At 34.6% G+C, this 20,353-nt stretch overlaps 1 protein-coding gene across 1 annotated transcript in view; it reads right to left on the bottom strand.

The window, feature by feature from the left end:
• The window catches only part of LOC141563537 (guanylate cyclase soluble subunit beta-2-like), a 72,337-nt gene extending 62,880 nt beyond the window's left edge, over positions 1–9,457 (bottom strand). Inside the window, exon 1 of the mRNA XM_074304779.1 lies at positions 9,391–9,457. Coding sequence (XP_074160880.1) covers positions 9,391–9,457 — 67 coding nt within the window. The remainder of the gene's footprint in view (positions 1–9,390) is intronic.
• Positions 9,458–20,353: the final 10,896 nt, after the last annotated feature.

Below are 20,353 nucleotides of genomic sequence, written 5' to 3' on the forward strand. Positions count from 1 at the left end.
ATCCTGTAGCCATGAAAGCGTGAGTTGAATTTCATACATGTACCTATCCCCATGTATGCTCTTTCAACACATAGGCTGGCCACACATCTTCCATGTGTGTGTGAATCCTAGCCACACATCTTCTTTATATTTGTCCCTCTGCATATATAGCTTGTCACACAAGACTTTAACAAGCACATCCTTGACTCATGTTCTCAATGTATATCCATTCTTCCCATTAATGCTTTTATTGTGTTTGAAGCCTTTTTTATTTATTTATTTATTTTTCTGAGACAATTGGGGTTAAATGACTTGTCCAAGGTCACACAGTCAGGACGTGTTATGAGTCTGAGATCAGATTTGAACTCAGGTCCTCCTAACTTCAGGGATGGTGCTCTATCTACCGCATCAACTAGCTACCCCCCCCCTTTTTCTTTTTTTTTAATCTTTGTTATAAGGGAAGTTTTAAAAAGAGAGCAAGAAAAAGATATAATCAGAAATGGGTGTGATTTTAAAACAAAAACATAAATGAAAAAAGAAAGAAAGGCGATATCTAGATGAACTTTTTTAATTTTCAAAGAACTACTATATCACTACCGTGTTTCTCACCCATATAAAATCTGTGTGGAGTTTTAGGAATAAGATTCGTCTTGGTGTTAAAAAGCCTGAATTTGAGTCTCAGCTCTACCACTGACTAGCTATGTAATCATCACCAAGTCTTTTAGACTTTCTTAGCCTCCATTTCTTCTTCAATGTGGCACAGTAGAACTAGATGGTTACAATGATTATCCCTCCTACTTCCATAGTTTGAATTATTGCTTGTCTTAAGGCTGAAACTGATTTTCTAAAATAACTATAAAAATCCTCTGGCTTTTGGATGAAAAGAGCATGGGGGAGGCCATTTTTCTAATGAGGAAGCTATAGAAATATAGGCAAGAGGCTTGAAGACAGAAACTGAAAAAGCAGAGTCCCATATTTGCAGTCAGGAAGACTTCTCTTTATGAGTTCAAATATGGCCTCAGATACTTACTAGCTATGTGACTTTGTTTGCCTCAGCTTCCTCATCTCTAGAATGAGTTGGAGAAGGCAAAAAGGTACAGGCATACAAAGTGCAATCCAAGCAGGAAATCTCCCCTGTCTGCCTAGATTAAGGTGTGTTGGTACCCTGGCATCAAAAAAAAAATTACTGTGGACTATGTGTGAGTCACAGGTGCTGCAAATCCACTCCAGGATCTTTGCCAAGAAAACCTCAAATGGGTCATGAAAACTTGGACACAACTAAAAAGCAACAATAAAAAAAAGACTAATTATATTTGTATTACATCTCACAAAGTAGTCTTCATACAATGTGAGTTATTATTGTGTATTGGTGATGGTGAGAAGCATTATTCCCCCAATCCTCACTTCCACACACAAAATAGGCAGTAGTCCTGCTTCTAGCAAACCACAAGAATAAATCCATTTTTGAGCATATCAGAAACAGGCAGGAAACATCAACACATGCTCTACAGAGAAGACTGTCCCTTCACAATATTTTTATCTACTTTTTAGAATTCTGATCCTCAAACAATCCTCCCCTTTTCAAACAAACTATCCACAAGTACTTGTGATAGGAAAGAGAAACAAAGAAAAAAGATGGAGAAAACAGATGTACTTTTCCAAGCCCTTTCTCCTTTTTCTCCCTAAAATTTCTCTTTGGAACCTTCCCCCCCCATCTTCACCAATCAAGAACATGTTATAAGTAAGAATCTCTGCTCCCCATAAGAATCATCACTCTTATTTTGATAATGCTTAAATCCACAATGTAGCATATGCTCTTATTCTTTTTAAGACATAAATCTCTTTGGAAAACTGGTTTCCAAAATAATGGGCTTAAGAATTATGGAAGGAAATGCTAAATTTTAGTGAGAAGTTAATGAAAATAATGATGTCATTCTCCCCATCCAACTTCATAGAACCACTGAAATCACTGTAGGAATTGAAATCCTTCTTCTCAGCAGTTCATGGAACCTATACAAAAATTGATCATATACTAGGGCATGAAAACCTCAAAATCAAATGCAGTAAGGCAGAAATAGGAATTGAAATCCACTGAAATAGTGGGCCCCAGTTTAACAGCTTCTGTAACAGAGACAAAAAAATTGCCTTACTTCCTGAGTGTCACTTTCCCTTCAAATGGTGACTTCTGATCTTCTTTAGAAGATGAAAGAGCTTTACTGCTCTTAAAGTCGCCTATGATTCCCAAAAGCTGAAGTAAGCATCCAACATGCATGCTTTATTCTCTGAGCCATGATTCCCATCTCAGCCACAACTTGCTTTCAAATTGTCAGGGTTCTGGTGCCAAATGAAAAGGGGTGAACACATTTCTGGATGGAAATGATTTTCTGTGACCGTTATGTCCCCTGGATTTCTCCCAGTCAGAAGTCTCTTTCCTTCTGTCAGCCTTCATTTAGGATGGCATTGCACAACTCTTCCCAACTTCACTCCATTCTGAGTGCCTGACACAGCCAGACAAGAGCTCCTTAATTAGCACACTGATGGTGGCAACAGGTTGAGCTAAAACTGGTGTTGACAATGATGGCAGACCATTAATGGAGCATACTTTGGTTTTGAAAGATTAGATTGTTTCTTTCCCAGTCCTGCAAGTTCTAAGGAATCATTTGGTCTCTCTCTTACACAGATTTTCTGTTGATTTGCTTTATCTATAGAAGTCCAAGAAACTTAGCAAAGAGATACATGGAAGCAATTGATACAATAAATGAAAAAGATATCTGCTAGAATCCAGAAGCACTGAGTTAAAGTTATTTATTGCTTTAACAAAACAACAAAAAGATCAGTGAGTTTAAAAAATCAAATGAAACTGAAATATGTTCAGTGCCTTTCCCAAGCATCAAGGGTGACTACTGCCTTCTGGGAAAGCCACCTGTCTCTATGAGATTCAGTATAGCTGGCTGACCAACTGTGTTAGCAGGAACTCATCATGCCTGATTAATGACTATTCTTCCTGGGGCTGACTTCAAGGCCCATTTCTCAAGTTCTACTTCCTACACAAAGCCTTTACAAATCTCAGTTGTTAGTGCCATCATTCCAAAATTATTGTGTATCTACTTTGCATACATTTTGTATTTATTTGTTTCCATGTGGTTTTTTGGGTCCTTTTTCCCACAGTCTGTTGTACATAGTAGGTGTCTAATAAAATATCCTTTAATGAATGGATAATCTATAAATGAACCAAGAGAAAAGCTTATGGGTTCTCTTGGCTTCCCAGAAGCATGACATCAAGTCAACCATAGTAAGTGATGGGAAAAAATGCCCTCTTCTCCCTCCTTAGAATCATCACTAAAAAATACTGAAGTTTACCAGAAACACCAATTCTCCCACAGGCGACCCTAGTATTAACCACATGCATTTTCCTTGTTTTCTTTGTCCTGTATGGCCTTTTCATGGTCTCATGATTCCTCAAACATAGCCATTCCAGCAAGTATAGCAGTAGTTTATGGAAAGTTATATATCCAACAATATGGAAAAGCAGGCATTTTCTTCAGTCGTCAGTAACTCTCAAACAACAACAACAACAAACAAACAAACAAAAAGAATTATAAGCCAAGGGTACAACATTTAGAGCTATTTCCATTGATAACAAAGCAAGAATCCCAACAAGGTAAAAGCCTTGTGGATTAATAGCAAAGAACACTAATCTTCAACACACTCAGCACCTCTTTCCCACCAGCAGCCATGTTCAGACAGGGTCTGCAAATCAACCCATAGTTTTGTGCTTTGGAACCCACTCATGAATTTCTCTCTTATTATAATCTCTTCTTCTAGGATCCTATTGCAAACAATAATATATGTCAACTCTGTTTAGTCAAGTATGGAGGAGGGGGAAGCATATGAATGGGAAACTACATTTCCCTTTTTCCCACAGCAGTCCAAATGTTAGGAAACTCAAAGCCTGTAGAGGCTCTGCTTGCTATAATTATATCCACCCTAAGCCTGGAATAGTACCATGCTATACAAAATGATGAACTCAATGATTTTAGAAAAACATGGAAAGACTTGCACAAAATAATGAAGAACAAAAATAGGCAGAGCCAAGAGAACAGCATATGCAGTAACAGCAGTATGGTTTTAAGAATAACTTCAAATTAACAAATATTTTGTCTATTATAAATACCCAAATGAACTATAAAAAATCATATAAAGGACATGTCATTTGCATCCAGAGAAAACATTAATAGAAGTTTGTATAGAATAAATTTATATCTATAATATGCCTATTTGTGTCTAATGGTAGTTATCTCTAGGGTGGGGAAAGGGAGGAAAGAAAAAAAATTCACATGATAATGTTGTATATTTGAAAGAAAAAGCAAGCTGCACATAGCAGATTAGCATTTTCATGTGTAAACCTCTTTTTTGTTATACTACGTTATGTTTTTATTATACTGCTATACTACATTTTTACTATGTTATTCTTGTTTTATTTCATAATTTAATAAGAAAAAAATTATTAAAAAGAAAGAAAAGCAGATTCAACCAAGCTAGAAAACTAAAAAATGGAGAGAACTGGATCAGTAGACTCATATTAGGTCTGAAGAAAAGGGGATTTGAATGCAACTGAGGTCAGTCCTGTTCCCCTCTCAAGTTACTTGGGACATAATCTAAAGTTGGTGAAAAATAAATCTCCTAACGTTTTGAGATCCAACCCTAGTGATAAATCCATTATCAAAGGGGGAAGAGTTAGTGACAAAGGAAAATAAGGGGAGGAAATCAAAACTATCAAAAAGATTTCAGGAAAATAATATTTAATTTAAAACCTAGATTACATGAAAATACATCAATAGAAAAGATACTAAAATTAGAAGGGAAGATAAATATCAAAATATTAAAGAGGTTATAAATCACTCTAAATAAATATTGCAAGAAAATAGAAATTGAACTATCATCTGATGGCATACGGAATTCCTATGAGAAATAGAAATATAGCAGGATATTTCAGAATGGTTTAAGAGACCAATCAGAATCATGACAGAAGTTAGAAGAGAATAATATTAGAATTTATAACCTGAACAGTAGAGATAATTAATAGAATGGAAAGATTTGAATAAGTGGTTCTACTTCTATGTTTCAAACTTTAAGATATATAATGTTTTAATTTATCAATTCTAATAACAAAGAAAAAAATGCAAATAATCAAGGGAAAGATCTTCTGATATAAAGAAAAACAATTCCAGTGACACAAGACTATTCTGTGCCTACCAGACACCACAGAAAAGAATGTGATAATATATTCTAAAGAACAAAGGAACTCAGACAGAATTCAAAATAACATGCCCTTCACAACTGAGCCTAATCACCAAGGGAAAAAAAGATATACATCCAATCAAAGACAAAAATTTGAAGCCTCCAAAAAATGTGAATAGATTATTCAATTTGTAAATGATGCCAGCAACAGAAATACAAGAAAGGTAAATAAATACAAAAAAGGAAATCACAATTAAGGAAATAAGTTATCTCTAGAGATCATTGAAAGAAAAAAAGTAAAATACATCTATCGAATTAAAAAAAAGAATAAAAAAGGATCATTAAGATATTTCTTTCTAAACACAATGAAATACAGCTGAAAGCCAAATATTCAGAAATTGAAGAGGTAATGCTAAAGGAAGATGTCTGAAACACCATGGTCTAAACTACACAACTCACTCCCCCTGTCCCCAACTTTACAAGTGAATCAGTATCTTTTGTGGAACTAAATTGCAGAATGGGAGGGTGCAGAAAAGGAAAGACTGAAAGTAGAAAGTAGAAGAAAATGTGTGACGTACTCTAATCAAGTCCATGGGTAAATAATGAAGGGAAGATAATCCTTTTAGTCTCCCAGCAAGAAGAGGAGCTATAGGAAAATTAATGAAGTGTTGAGGAATATAACTAAAATGGCAGAAAGAAAAGGGAGAGATAATGATAAAGTTTGGGGAAGGGATCTTACTGAAGAGCACTCTTATGGGAATCCATAGTCTATAAAGTGACATTCTTATAATGAAAGGAATTAGTGCATAGGGAGAGCATTTCTCTGAGAGTGTTGTACTGCCAGAAGTCCTGGAGTCAACTGGCATTCAGAAAAATGAGAAGGCATGGACCAGGAGGGGTAGTTACATGGCAAATGGGAAAGAAAATGATTATGTAAACTTGGGAGAGAGGGACATTTCTATCATGGGGGGAGAAGAGAGAACAGACTGCTTCTAACTTCATTATTTCCATCATAAATTTATAGTTTTAAGAATGTCCCAGAATAGGGGGGGAAAAAGTAGAGTAGAAGTGGGGAATTAGGGGACAAGATCTACAAGTCAATAAGGTAAGAAAATGTTGTAAGAGTGAACTCAAACTTGACACATTAGCAGATTTAGTTCTACAAAGAACAGAAAGAAGCTAAAGAAGGCAGACCATTAATCTTAAGATAAAGAAGTTTTTGAATGGATATAAGGGGGAGAGATTAAATGAATATGACAGGATAATGAAATTTTCTTAGAAAAAGATATAGAAAAAATACTAAGAAGTTAAAGAGGAGAAAAGATTTTTTAAATTAACCACTTAATTGGGAAGTAGATAGAAAGACCAGAAAAAGTAGAGGAGGAAAGTGGTAATGAATTAGATAACTAATAAAAGGAAGAAAGAAAAAGAAATTAATATAAGTAAAGCTCCAAAAGTAGGTTAAGGGTTGACAAACAGAAAAGGTATATGTGTGGTTTGGAAGTGAAGGGGGAACAAGAATGTCTTAAATTAAGCAAACTGGGCAGCTAGATGACAATATTAGAGCAGAGGGCCTGGAGTTAGATTCATCTTCCATGACTTCAAATGTGGCCTCTAACACTTACTATCTACATGATCCTATGCAAGTCTCTTAGCCCTGCTTTATCATCTGTAAAATGATCTGGAGAAAGAAATGGCAAACCATTCCAGTATCTTTGCGCACAATTCTATTCCTCACAAAGTTTAGTCTCCCTTGGAGAGGGGGTGATGCAAATCCTATATCAGTCATCTATCCATGCTACATGTAATCATGTTTATATTTAGACATTACACTTAAAGCTAATACAAGCAAAATCATTTCAGATCATTTAAGATTGAAAAAGTAAGGAAAACAAGTAGCTGAAAATTGAGAACATATATTAAGATTTTCCCAAAAAAAGATAAGGAGGAAATAAGCATTAAGCATCTATTGTATACCAAGCATTAAGCAGTAATGGTAGTATTTGTTGTTGCTTGTTTGTTGTTGTTGCTTGTTTTTTGTTCTCAAAGAGGACCATGATATCAGGCAGATGATGCCATGTCATGCACGTGAATTGGATTTAAGTGAGGGAAGGCTACACAAAGTCACCAGACTCACTTTCTCCTCCAGAGCTGTCTGGGTAGAATGGTAAGATACAGATTGGATGGCTAGAGATGGCTCTGAATGTAGTGGGAGACCTTGACCTTTTTAAGTTGAAGTCTTCCCCAGGTTTTGCTTTGACTGAAGCAAGGTCCAATCAGTGATTAAAAACTGAGTAAGAAATAACCTCTTTTACCTAGTGTTTATCTGTCTATACCTGTCTATCATCTATCCTTTTATCTATCGTCTGTCTGTTTGTATCTGTCTATCATCTATCCATTTATCTATCATCTGTCTGTCTGTATCTGTCTATCATCTATCCATTTATCTATCATCTGTCTGTGTCTGTCTATCATCTATCCATTTATCTATCATCTGTCTGTGTCTATCATCTATTTGTTTATCTAACATCTGCCTATTATCTATCTATCTATCATCTGTCTGTGTCTGTCTCTCATCTATATATTTATTTATCTATCATCTTTCTGTCTGTGTCTATCATCTATCTATCCTTTTATCTATCTAGCATCTGTCCGTGTCTATCATCTGTCTATCCAATTATCTAACATCTGTCTATCATCTATCTACACATCTATATGTACACACACACACACACACACACACACACACACACACACACACACACGTGAGTGTGAGTGCATGTATCAGTCTGGGAGACAAAGGCCCTCAGAGTTCCTGGCCATAATGGAAATTGACTGGTCCCAGGCCAAAGCCCACTTGGTTGTTGTTTGGCTCAAAGTGAATGTAAATAACAATTGTAAAAATACCAAGCACTAAGTGCTAGAGCACTAAAACAACAAACATTTTACAAATATTTCATTTGATCATCTCAACCACTCTGGATAGCAAGTGCTATTATTATCTCCATTGAGGAAACTGAGACAAATAGAAGCTAAATGATCTGCCTAGGTCATACAGCTAGTAAATTTCTGACACTAGATTGAAACTCAGGTCCTCCTGACTCCAAGCCCACCACTCTGACCTTGTATCACCTAGCTACCTCTAGACTGTGATGGAAACATTAAAAAAAATAACAAACATTTATTTTGAATAACATACATTTTTTAAAAAACTTCAATAGTCTTTGAAAGATGCTATATATCTGTGAGTGTCTGAAAAAATCAGCATTAAAGATCACATAAATTAGAATGAAGATGGTAATTGTGATCAGATCCCAACATATTTCCAATAAGAATCTTTCAGAGGCAAGGCAAGAGGGACGTCATAAGAAATAATATACATTTGTGTGTATATAAAGCGTATGTCCATGTGCACATATGCATATGTGTACATATATAAGTTAGAAAGAAGGAAGAAGATAATAATGATGATAATGAAGAAGAGCCAGTAGATATCCTGTGTTATCCACTGATCTCAAAACATCATTGAGAGTACTTGAGGAAGGTCCCCAGGGTAGGAGATGGTAAATCAATAGGATGATATGCTCAAGAACTACCAAGGAGACACTGGCTGTGATCTGCATTGCTGGAAAAAATGATTACATAAATAAAACCCTATGTCCATTAGAGTATTATTGATTACATTGGAGTATCAAGTATGGAGTCTGCCTCAATGATTTTAAAGACCATGGTGATAATAAAAATTGTAGCAATATTGGCTTTAATTATGATACTGTTCTACCAAAGCTAATCAATTTTACTAGAGTTGAAAGGCCACTCCAGCACCATAACTAGCATGAAACATATGTGGCTTTGTCTCAACAAGTAATTATCTTTCCTCCTTGGGTCTCGTGATCCTTTCTCATCCCACATCACCACATGGTATGACCAGGTGCCCATCCCACCCCAAATAGTACCATGGACATGGTGCCCCTCCTACTAATTTGTCTTCCCCTGGGTCAGACTAAATCTCTTCCACTGTCACTATACCAGGAATCAAACTATCCTCTTCTGCTATCTCCACATCCCTAACTCCTTATTCAAGAGCAACTATTTTTAACCAAGAAGAAAAAACTCTGAGATACAGCTTGGAGTTACACTCCTCCTCTCTTTTTTAAAGATCACACTTACCTAGAAGTTTGCAGGCTTCTTGTATCAGTTTTATTGTGATGACATCATCATATACAGTATATGTCATGAAGGTATCTTGGATTTCTGCACATGATCTGAAACAGAAAGAATCACCTGGTTCTTTCAGATTCACCTGAGTTTGGGCCAGAAATTGATCCTTTGGAATATAAAGCAGAGCTCTACTGAGCTTTAAACTTACAGAATCTTTGAACCTTTAGGATTTAGAAAATCTTCCCATGGGTGTTGAAATAGAAAAATGTGCTGGAAAATAAGTATAGCTAGCAGTTATATATCACTTTAAATCTTGTAAAACACCTAACAAATATTACTTCATTTAATCCTCACAACCATCTTGAGAGGTAGGTATTATTATTTCCATTTTACAGATGAGGAAACTGAGACAGAGAGAAGTTAAGTGATTTGTTCAGAGTCAAATGGCCAGTAAAGTTCTTAGGCCAGGTTTGAACTTAGGTCTTCCTCATTCCAGATCTGGAATTAGATCTTCTCTGACACCTGACTGCATAATTTCTTTCCAGTGAATGCTGCCTATGTGGACAATTTGGGGATAGAGAACATGTCCAAGAGAAGAGGAGGTGTGAACACATACACTTCTTCCTCCCTGTTGAATGCAGAGTCAAAAATGCTCAAATGTATGTGACAGTCATTTTTCCATAGAATAGTCCACAAGACAAGAATGAAACTCTTGGATGGCCTAGTGAGAAAGAAAAGATCATCTCAGGATAATGGGGAAGAGATCTGCAACCTGAGAATGGTGAGAGCTGGATCTTATCCCAGCTCTATGACTAACAAGCTATGGGCCTTGGGCAAAACTCTGAATCTCCTTCAATCACAATTTTTTCATCTATCATATAAATAGGTACAAAAATATTGTTTAGATCCAAATCTAAATTCAGGAAAAGAGAATTGTTTTTGAAGGACATAATTGCATTCATTAGATGAAAAGTTTCTTGTTTTCCCTCTGTCTTTGGGAAGGCCAGTTATGACAAATGAGGCACTGAGATTGAGACTGAGTCAAAAATTATTGAAATAAATTACATATGAGCCATATGGCAACTCATAATGACACATTCCAACATACTTGAAAAATTATGTGAAGTTATAAAAGAGCCACCAGCAATTTTCTTTGTGAGACCTCCCTGGCCTAGCCAACTATCCAGTTAATGAGCAAAGGGAAAGGTAGAATTTATCTTTAATAATAAAATACTGCTTTGAGAACTCTTTTCCACAAGGTTATCTTTCACACACAAGTTAATCATTTAATACTCCACAATAGATATGACCATGAAGATAAGTTTGTTGTTTCTTTTATTTTTGTTAACATCATCTGTTGAGTGGCAGCATCAAATAAAGAACAAAATGGGGAAATATATACATACACACATATATGTAATTTACATTAAGGTGTTGACCTATGTCATGGAGGATATAATATGTAGAACCCAAATAAAAGAAGGATTTTCTATCCATAGTGATGCCCTCCAAATGCTTCTATTAGCAGATGGTATTGTTTTATAGAGCCCTGGAATATGACATAGACTCCTCAGTGAAATTTATGTTAATTTGAAAGAAATTGGCCCAATCATTCACACTGGAAAAACAAAGTGGATAGAAAATACATATGATCAAGATAGAATTTACAATTGGACAGGCAACCTATTCAGTTAGTCTGTTAGTGAGTGTGTGTGTGTATTTTTATTTATATATTTATATATGTATATACATGTATGTGTGTGTGTGTATATATATATATATATATGCCCTAATATATGATATAGAGTATTCAATGAAATTTTCCTTTATTTGAAAGAGATTGACCTAATATGTAGTGGAAAAACAAAGTGGATAGAAAATACATATAACAAAGATTACAACGTACAGTGGGACAAGTTGCCTATTCAGTTAGTCTATTAATGAGTGTGTATATGCATAGATGTACATATGTGTACTATACATTTATACGCATATGTGCATGTATTGTATTTGGGAAAATGTGCCATACTTTAGTAATTTACTTTTGTAAATATTACTTATTTCTATAAAAACTTTTTCCCCTGAGGTAATTGGGGTTAAGTGATTTGCCCAGGGTCATACAGCTGGGAAGTGTTAAATGTTTGAGGCTGAATTTGAAATCAGGTCTTTCTGATTTCAGAGCCAATGCTCTCCCACTGTGCCCTCTAGCTGCCCCTGAAATTATTTCTTTTTAAATTTATTGATACGTTTTATTTCAACACAACAGAGACACTTTCTAACAAGCATCCCTTATATCCTTACTCCTCTTTCACCCTCCAAAACAAAAACAATAAAAAAATAGTTCAATAGTTAAAAGAAAGGAAGATTGAGTTCTGTAACTTTGAGAAGTATGGTTTTAATGTAATGGAAATTCTGGTACCTGCATAGAGAATTTATGGTAAATTCTCTCCATTGCTGGAAGGAAGGTTGCTGCTAGGATAGTAATTATGACATTTAAGGGACTTGCTTTAGAAATACTGGAACCTTGATGGGAATTATGGAACTAGTTCTATCTGACTAACTCCATGGTAACCCCAGAGGAAACTCTGGTTAGAGAGTAATCAAAAAAGGCTTCTCAGGTTCAGCTACTGTCTTTTTGCTTCATTTGTTTTTGGGGGACTTCAGTCAATCCTGCTCTTATGGTGTCTGCATAAAAAGAATGGGGTCTAAAAGGATGATTTCAGAAAGGCCTGGAGAGACTTACATGAACTGATGCTGAGTGAAATGAGCAGGACCAGGAGATCATTATATACCTTAACAACAATACTATATGATGATCAATTCTGATGGGTGTGGCCCTCTCCAACAATGAGATGAACCAAATCAGTTCCAACAGAGCAGTAATGAACTGAACCAGCTACACCCAGTGCAAGAACTCTGGGAGATGACTATGAACCACTACATAGAATTCCCAATCCCTCTATTTTTGTCCGTCTGCATTTTTAATTTCCTTCACAGGTTAATTGTACACTATTTCAAAGTCTGATTCTTTTTGTACAGTAAAACAACTGTTTGGATATATATATATATATATATATATATATATATATATACATATATTGTATTTAATTTATACTTTAACATATTTAACATGTATTGGTCAATCGGGGTGGGGGGAAGGAGGGGGAAAATTGGAACAAAAGGTTTGGCAATCGTCAATGCTGTAAAATTACCCATGCAAATATCTGGTAAATTAAAACTATAATTAATGGGGAAAAAAAGAATGGGGTCTGCAACCTTGAGATCTTTAAAAGATCCAAAAAGCAAGCCACAGGAAAATAAAAAGAGCCCAGGTCAAATGTTGCAATCAGTCCAGCATCTATGCCACAGGGAACAGGGAATGATCTTCTGAAGCAAACTTCTAAACCCATGCCAGCAAAAAGTAAAATGGAGATTATCTGGTTAAAAAATATATATATATATATATATACATATATACATATATATATATGTACTTGCTTCTTGCTATATCTTTGAATGAATATCCCTTTGCAAAAATTAATTAAGGAATTAATGTTAAATAAATGGGACTGGTTTCCAGTTACTTGATTTAAGCAAATGGAGAGAACACAGCTTTTTGGAGCTCCAGTCAATGGTAGTTGAGGAGAACCACCCACAAATCCTTTCAATTTCCCTGAAATTCCAAGAAGATGGAATGGAAGAAAGGACCATTTTACTCTAAAAATAGCTGCCATATGTGACTAGACCTTTTTGCTGCTTATTCACATTGGCTATTTTATATTGTGACCATTGTTATTTTAGCTCTGATTTCTTTATTCTCCATTGCTTAGTACAAGTTTTTGCATGTTTCTCTAAATTCATCATAATTTTCATTTCTTACACACAAAGAATATCCTATTATTCTAATAATAATGATGATAATGATAACTAACATTTATATAGTGCTTACTATGTTTCAGGCACTGTGTTAAGTTTTATAATTTTTATCTTATTTGATTCTCATGACAACTCTGGGAGGTAGATAATATGATCCCCATTTTACAGATGGGAAAACTGAGGCAAATAAGAATTAAGTGACTTGCTCTGGATCACCAACTAGTGTCTGAGGTTGGATTTGAACTCAAGTCTTCCTGACTCCATACTCAGCACTACATACTGAACCACTCAGTTACCTACATCATAGTTTATGAAACCATTGCTCAAAGTTGGACACCTAATTTTTCAAGGATTTTTTTAATTATTGTTGTGATTATAATACTGCTTTGAATATTTTTTACACATGAGTCTTTTCTCATTGTCAATAAATTCCTGTGGGTATATCTAGTCCCAGTAGTGGAATCATGTGGTCAAAGCATAAGAACAATTTAATACTTTTCTTCAACCACCTAAGTCTTTAACACAATTTATATTCAGGTGATGTCATATAGCTTTAAGTCATGAAAATCCATGATCTCAGCAAAGATCATGTTAATGATCAAAAATATTGATGACATAAAATAGGAAGATCCACCAAAATAAAAGCGGGTCTTTTGCATGCAGTTTGGACAAAAATAATCATTATTAACAGTAGAGCTATATTAAGTACCCCACAGCTATAGTATCTCTGGGTACATCATGTAAGATAAATATTTGTTTCCCAAGAAAGGGAAAGTGGATACCTATAATGGAGGAATATTACCAGGATGACTTACAGTGAAGTAGTATAAAAGACATTATTAAGAACATGAGGGCACATCAACTTGTAGTGAGAGTGAAGGTTAATGATAGCCAGGATTGAGGATTTATGGGATAAAAATTTATTGAGGAATAATTGCTCACATCAGTGGAAAGATTATCCACAATGAAGCCATAGATCCATCATAAAAGTATTTAAGTTTGCCCTAGACATTGGGTTAGAACTCACAACAATCTGAGAGATCAAATAGCCCATCTCCCTCATTTTACATATGAAGAAACTGCCCAGGTTAAATGACCTATCTAAAGACACATAGACAATAGATTACAGAGCTGGAATTTGAACCTGGGTCCGACTTCAAAGCCTATATATACTCTTTCCATAGCACCATTTTGCCAATTCACAAGGACCCTGTAGGGCTGTAAAACATGACTTCTAACTATAATGAAACATTCACAGTAGTTCAGGAGCTGACAAAAGCATCTCTCATTGTGAAATCCCTAGAGTGTAACCTGATTTATCACATAGTACTAAGTACATTTCAAAAAGAAAAGCCTTGTTTACACCAGTTCACACCTCTGATTGATTATTCTCACCTGATCAAGCTGTAAAGGCATAGTCTCTTGTCATTTACTTGAAGTGGGATGACTTAGTTAATTACTTTAAATAATTGTTGATTATTCAATATACTCTTCACACTTCTAATTGCATTAATAAATTAATTGTTAATGCATTTATTATGCATATGAATTTTGTAAATGAAAAAGCATTTATTAAGTGCAATGAATAAGCACTATGTTAAGGACTGGAGATGTGAATAGAAAAACAACAGCAAGACAGTCCCAGTTCTCAAAGACCTCATATTCTAATGAAGAGAGATAATACATAAAGAAGAAAAAAAAGTTCCACTCCAGGATAGACAGAAAGGCTTAGAAATCCTAAGGGAAGAAGAGTGATAAATATCAAGAACTAGGGATCCTTAAACTATATCAGTAAATCAGATGTCAGCATCAGGGCTCTGCAGAAAATATAAGTGGGGAGGATAACAAGCCTGGAGGCCTTTAGAAGTAGTAGGAAGGATAATGATTAAGGCCTGGAGAGCCTTGATCTCACTGAAAGGGATAGAGTTGTCCAAACCACATGAACAGTTAAGCAGCCCATATTCTGATCAGTCTCTGTCAGGGGAGATGGCAAAGAAGGAAGGCAAGAAGTACTCTTAAGGTTGGTAGATCTTCCCACCGATCAATATCCTGGTGTTAGAGTGTTATGCTGTTAACCAGTCATTGTGTTGAAAAAAAGTTCCACATTCAATATGTATGGGATTGCCTGTCATCTAGGAGAGGGAATAATGAGAGGGAAGGAAAAATTTGGAAAAATGAATACAAGGGATAATGTTGTAAAAAAATTACTCATGCATATGTACTGTCAAAAGTTATAATTATAAAATTAATTTTAAAAAGATGTTAAAATTTTAAAAAAAGTTCTTCCTTATTTGAACAGAAATCTGGTTCCTTTGAACTTCTATCCTATGGTCCTAGTTTTGTTCTAAGTCATGGGTTAATTCTACTCCCTATTTTAACATAGCACTTCAATTATATTTCTCCCATAAAATCTTCTTTTCCTTAGGCTCAGTTTTCTTTAAATTCAGGTTAATGGAAGGGCAGATTAATAAAAAAAAATCCCATTTACCTAGGAGTAATATCTACCTCATCTGGGTTTCAGGACCATTACTAAGGGTGAGATATAGTAATTATCATTTGCCTATTGGCATAGTAGATGACTGACACATAGTAGATGTTTAACAAATGTCTATTAGATTAAATTGAAGTGAGGTAAAAGGGCTATGAGAAAATGAGAAGTATCCTATAAAATTCAAGATAATATTATACCAATAATAGAGGAAATACAGTAAAGTAGATAGAGTGCTGGATTTGGAATTTAAAAAAAAAAACCACCTGAGTTCTAATCTTGTCTCAGATACTTACTAGTTGTGAGATCCAGTTAAAATCATTTCATGTTTCTCAGCCTCTCAGTTTCCTTCCTTCTAAAATGGGAATAATAATGGTACCTACATTGCAGAGTTGTTTTAAGAATCAAAAGAGAAAATATATGGAGAACTTTGTAAACCTTAAATCTTTAAAAAGCTATATAAATGCTGTTACTATTCTTTCTAGCTTGTGACCCTGAAAAAAATCCCTCAACCTTTATATGTTTTAAGCAAATCTTGAAATTGCTTATTTATATATTTTTAAATATTTGCTTACTAGGAAAGGGGTTAATGGAAGGACAGATTAAATAAAAATACTTTTTTTGGAAAACAAACTAACTAAAATAATAATAAACTAACAAAAAGAGAGGATTAGTTTAAATGGCTTTTATGATTATTTCTATCATCCTCTGCTTTCTTGCTTTGTTCTAGTTCTTATTTCTCTGTCATGATCTGAACCTAGACTCTTTGACTCCAAATCAAGCCTTCTACTCATAAAGTTGGGCATAAACTCTTCTTTATTGGATCTGGAACTAGATATTGTTCCATCACCCTATTCCCTCCATTAGCTGCCCAAAGGAGAAATTGGACTTCTCTTAGCTGTCTACTTTTTTCATCAGCAGAATGAAAACAATGCAGAAAAAGTTCTTCATTAAAACTAGGCCCATCAAGACTTGAACCCAGAGCTACCGTCTACATACTTTGCCTTCAGTGCCTCTGAGAATAGAATAGAAATAAACCATGGTCATTAGTAGCCATTTTTGGCCCCATTCATGAATGGGCTTGAATTCATTCCTTTTGAAGAATGGCAACCTTTTTTCTATAAACTGAACTTTGCTTCAAATACGGTTGTAAACTTGTTTATTCATTATAAGTTATCAGGATGCCAAATATACCCAAACTGTTATGACTGATTGCCTGAAGATTTTCATTTCTCATTTACTGACTCCAATGTTCTTGGATACATTATTTCTCATTGAAACATCTCCCACTCATCCACTCTATTATTCAGATTGCTTCAATGAAGGGATATGCTCAGGTAGGGATATAATCCGCATTTCCCAGGATAATCAGTAATTGCAAAGCAGTGATAGGGAAAGGGGAAGGGATATGAAAAATGATAATTAGAACAAAGTATGAAATAAGAGAATCTAGAAATATATAATAAAAGGAACCTTAGGGACCATTAAGACCAACCCCTTCATTAAATTTTTTTTATTATTTTTTATTTTTCTAAAAAGTATTTTTCCTGAAAAAAAATCAAATGAAGGTGGCCTAGCTGTATCAGATCTAAAACTATATTATAAAGCAGTGATCACCAAACCCATTTGGTATTGGCTAAGAAATAGATGAGTTGATCAGTGGAATAGGTTAGGTTCATAGGACAAAATATTCAATAACAATAGCAATCTAATGTTTGACAAACCCAAAGGTCCCAACTTTTGGGATAAGAATTCATTATTTTACAAAAACTTCTAGGAAAATTGGAAATTAGTATGGCAGAAACTAGGCATTGACCTACACTTAACACTATACACCAAGATAAAGTCAAAATGGGTCCATGATCTAGGCATAAAGAACTTGATTATAAATAAATTAAAAGAACATAGGATAGTTTGCCTCTCAGACCTGTGGAGGAGGAAGGAATTTGTGACCAAAGAAGAACTAGAGATCATTATTGATCACAAAATAGAAAATTTTGATTACATCAAGTTAAAAAATTTTTGTACTAACAAAAATAATTCAGACAAGATTAGAAGGGAAGCAATAAACTGGGAACACATTTTTACAGTCAAAGGTTCTGATAAAGGCTTCATTTCTAAAATATATATAGAATTGACTCTAATATATAAGAAATCAAGCCATTCTCCAATTGATAAATGGTCAAAGGATATGAATAGACAATTTTCAGATGAAGAAAATGAAACTATTTCTGGTCATATGAAAAGGTGCTTCAAATCATTATTGATTAGAGAAATGCAAATTAAGACAATTCTGAGATACTACTACATACTTCTCAGATTGGCTAAGATGACAGGAAAAGATAATGACAAATGTTGGAAGGGATGTGGGAAAACTGGCACACTGATACATTGTTGGTGGAGTTGTGAAAGAATCCAGCCATTCTGGAGAGTGATTTGGAACTATGCTCAAAATGTTATCAAACTGTGCATATCCTTTGATCCAGCAGTGTTTCTACTGGGCTTATATCCCAAAGAGATTTTAAAGAAGGGAAAGGGACCTGTATGTGCAAGAATGTTTGTGGCAGCCCTTTTCGTAGTGGCTAGAAACTGGAAAATGAATGGATGCCCATCAATTAGAGAATGGCTGAATAAATTGTGGTGTATGGATGTTATGGAATATTATTGTTCTGTAAGAAATGACCAGCAGGATGATTTCAGAGAGGCCTAGAGAGACTTACATGAACTGATGCTAAGTGAAATGAGCAGGACCAGGAGATCATTATATACTTCAACAACAATATTATATGATGATCAAATCTGATGGAAGTGGTTCTCTTCAACAATGAAATGATCCAAATCCATTTCAATTGTTAAGTAATGAAGAGAACCAGCTATATCCAGAAGATATGAGTGTGGACCACATCATAGCATTTCCACTCTGTTACCATCTGCTTACATTTTTATTTTCCTTCTCAGGTTATTTTTACATTCTTTCTAAATGTGATTCTTCTTGTGCAGCAAGATAACTGTATAATATGTATACATATATTGTACTTAACATATACTTTAACATATTTAACATGTATTGAACTACTTGACATCTAGGGAAGGGCATGGGAGGAAGGAGGGTAAAAGTTGGAACAGAAGGTTTCACAAAGGTCAATGATAAAAAATTACCTATGCATATGTTTTGTAAATAAAAAGTTATATATTTTTTAAATGTTTAAAAATCAATTATAAAAAAGAAAAAATAACACTTATTACCTAACAAGCACTGTACTGACTGTTGGGGATCCAAAGACAAAAATAAAAGAGATGCTGCCCTCAAAAAAGAAAGAAAGAAAGATATTAAACTTCTAATTTAAATTTTAAAAAAGAAAAAAATAAAAAAATATTTCCCTTAATCTACTCCTTCTGCTAACTCCTTTTCCCACTGAATAAATGTTTTTTTAAATAATACACACACACACACACACACACACACACACACACACATTTACATAGTCTGGTGAAACAAATTCCCCTATTAACCATGTCTCAGAATGTCTGTCTTTTCCTTCCTGTTATGTTCATTACCTCTCTGTCTGGAGGTGAATAGCATGTTTTATCTTCCTTAACATATCCTTTAATTCCTGTTTACCTTTCTTCTTGTTATTCTACCTGTACTTTTCAGCCTCCTTTGCTAGTTCTTGACTCCCTCATTTTATAGGTGAAGAAGTTGAGACCCAGGGAAGTTAATTTAATTGCCCAAGGTCACACAGGTAAGTAAACATCAAAGATGGGATTTGAGTGCAGATCCTCTGACTCCATAAACAGGCAGCAATCTGGAGAAAGGAATGAATATTTATATTATGACTACTATGTGCTAAGTACTTTGTTGAGGGCTTTTGACAAATTTGATCCTTACAACAACTTTGGGAGATAGATGCTGTTATTACTCCCATTTTAGAATTGAGGGAACAAGAAGTTAAACAACTTGACTAGAGTCACACAGCTAGTAAGTATCTGAGGCTGGATTTGAACTCTGTCTTCATGACTCCAGACCCAGCGTTCTAATACCACCAGTAGCAGTCTGTAATGGAGATAACACATACTGGGCTAAGAATAAATTAATAATTCTTGACTTAATTGGCTTGTTGAAGATTTTTGAACCAGGGAGGAGACCTGAATTCATTATAAAGGATGGAGCACCTGAATTCTACTTGAAAGATTAAAAGGAACCTAATAGCTAGATTTGGAGGTGTGCAATCCAGATCATTTTAATAAAAATTTTTGGGCTAATTTAGATTTTCAAAGTAACAGTAACAGCCAACTTGATAATTATAGTTCACTTTTATATAATCACTTTACACTTAGAAAAAAATATTTTTCTCAAATCAGATCTGTAAAGGAAATAAAGTGAGTATCTCTCTTTTTAAAATAAGGAAAATGATATTGAAAGGTCAAACTATCTGCCCAAAGTCACATCTCTGAAAAGGTTGAGTTATCTTCATACCTCCTTGGTACTCTTCCCAGTTTCCTTTTATCTTCATTTTAATTAAATTCAACAAATATATATATATATATATATATATATATATATATATATATATATATATATATATATATATATATATATATATATAT

The sequence above is a fragment of the Sminthopsis crassicaudata genome, chromosome 3, assembly GCF_048593235.1.
Source record: "Sminthopsis crassicaudata isolate SCR6 chromosome 3, ASM4859323v1, whole genome shotgun sequence".
Taxonomy (NCBI): Eukaryota; Metazoa; Chordata; class Mammalia; order Dasyuromorphia; family Dasyuridae; genus Sminthopsis; species Sminthopsis crassicaudata.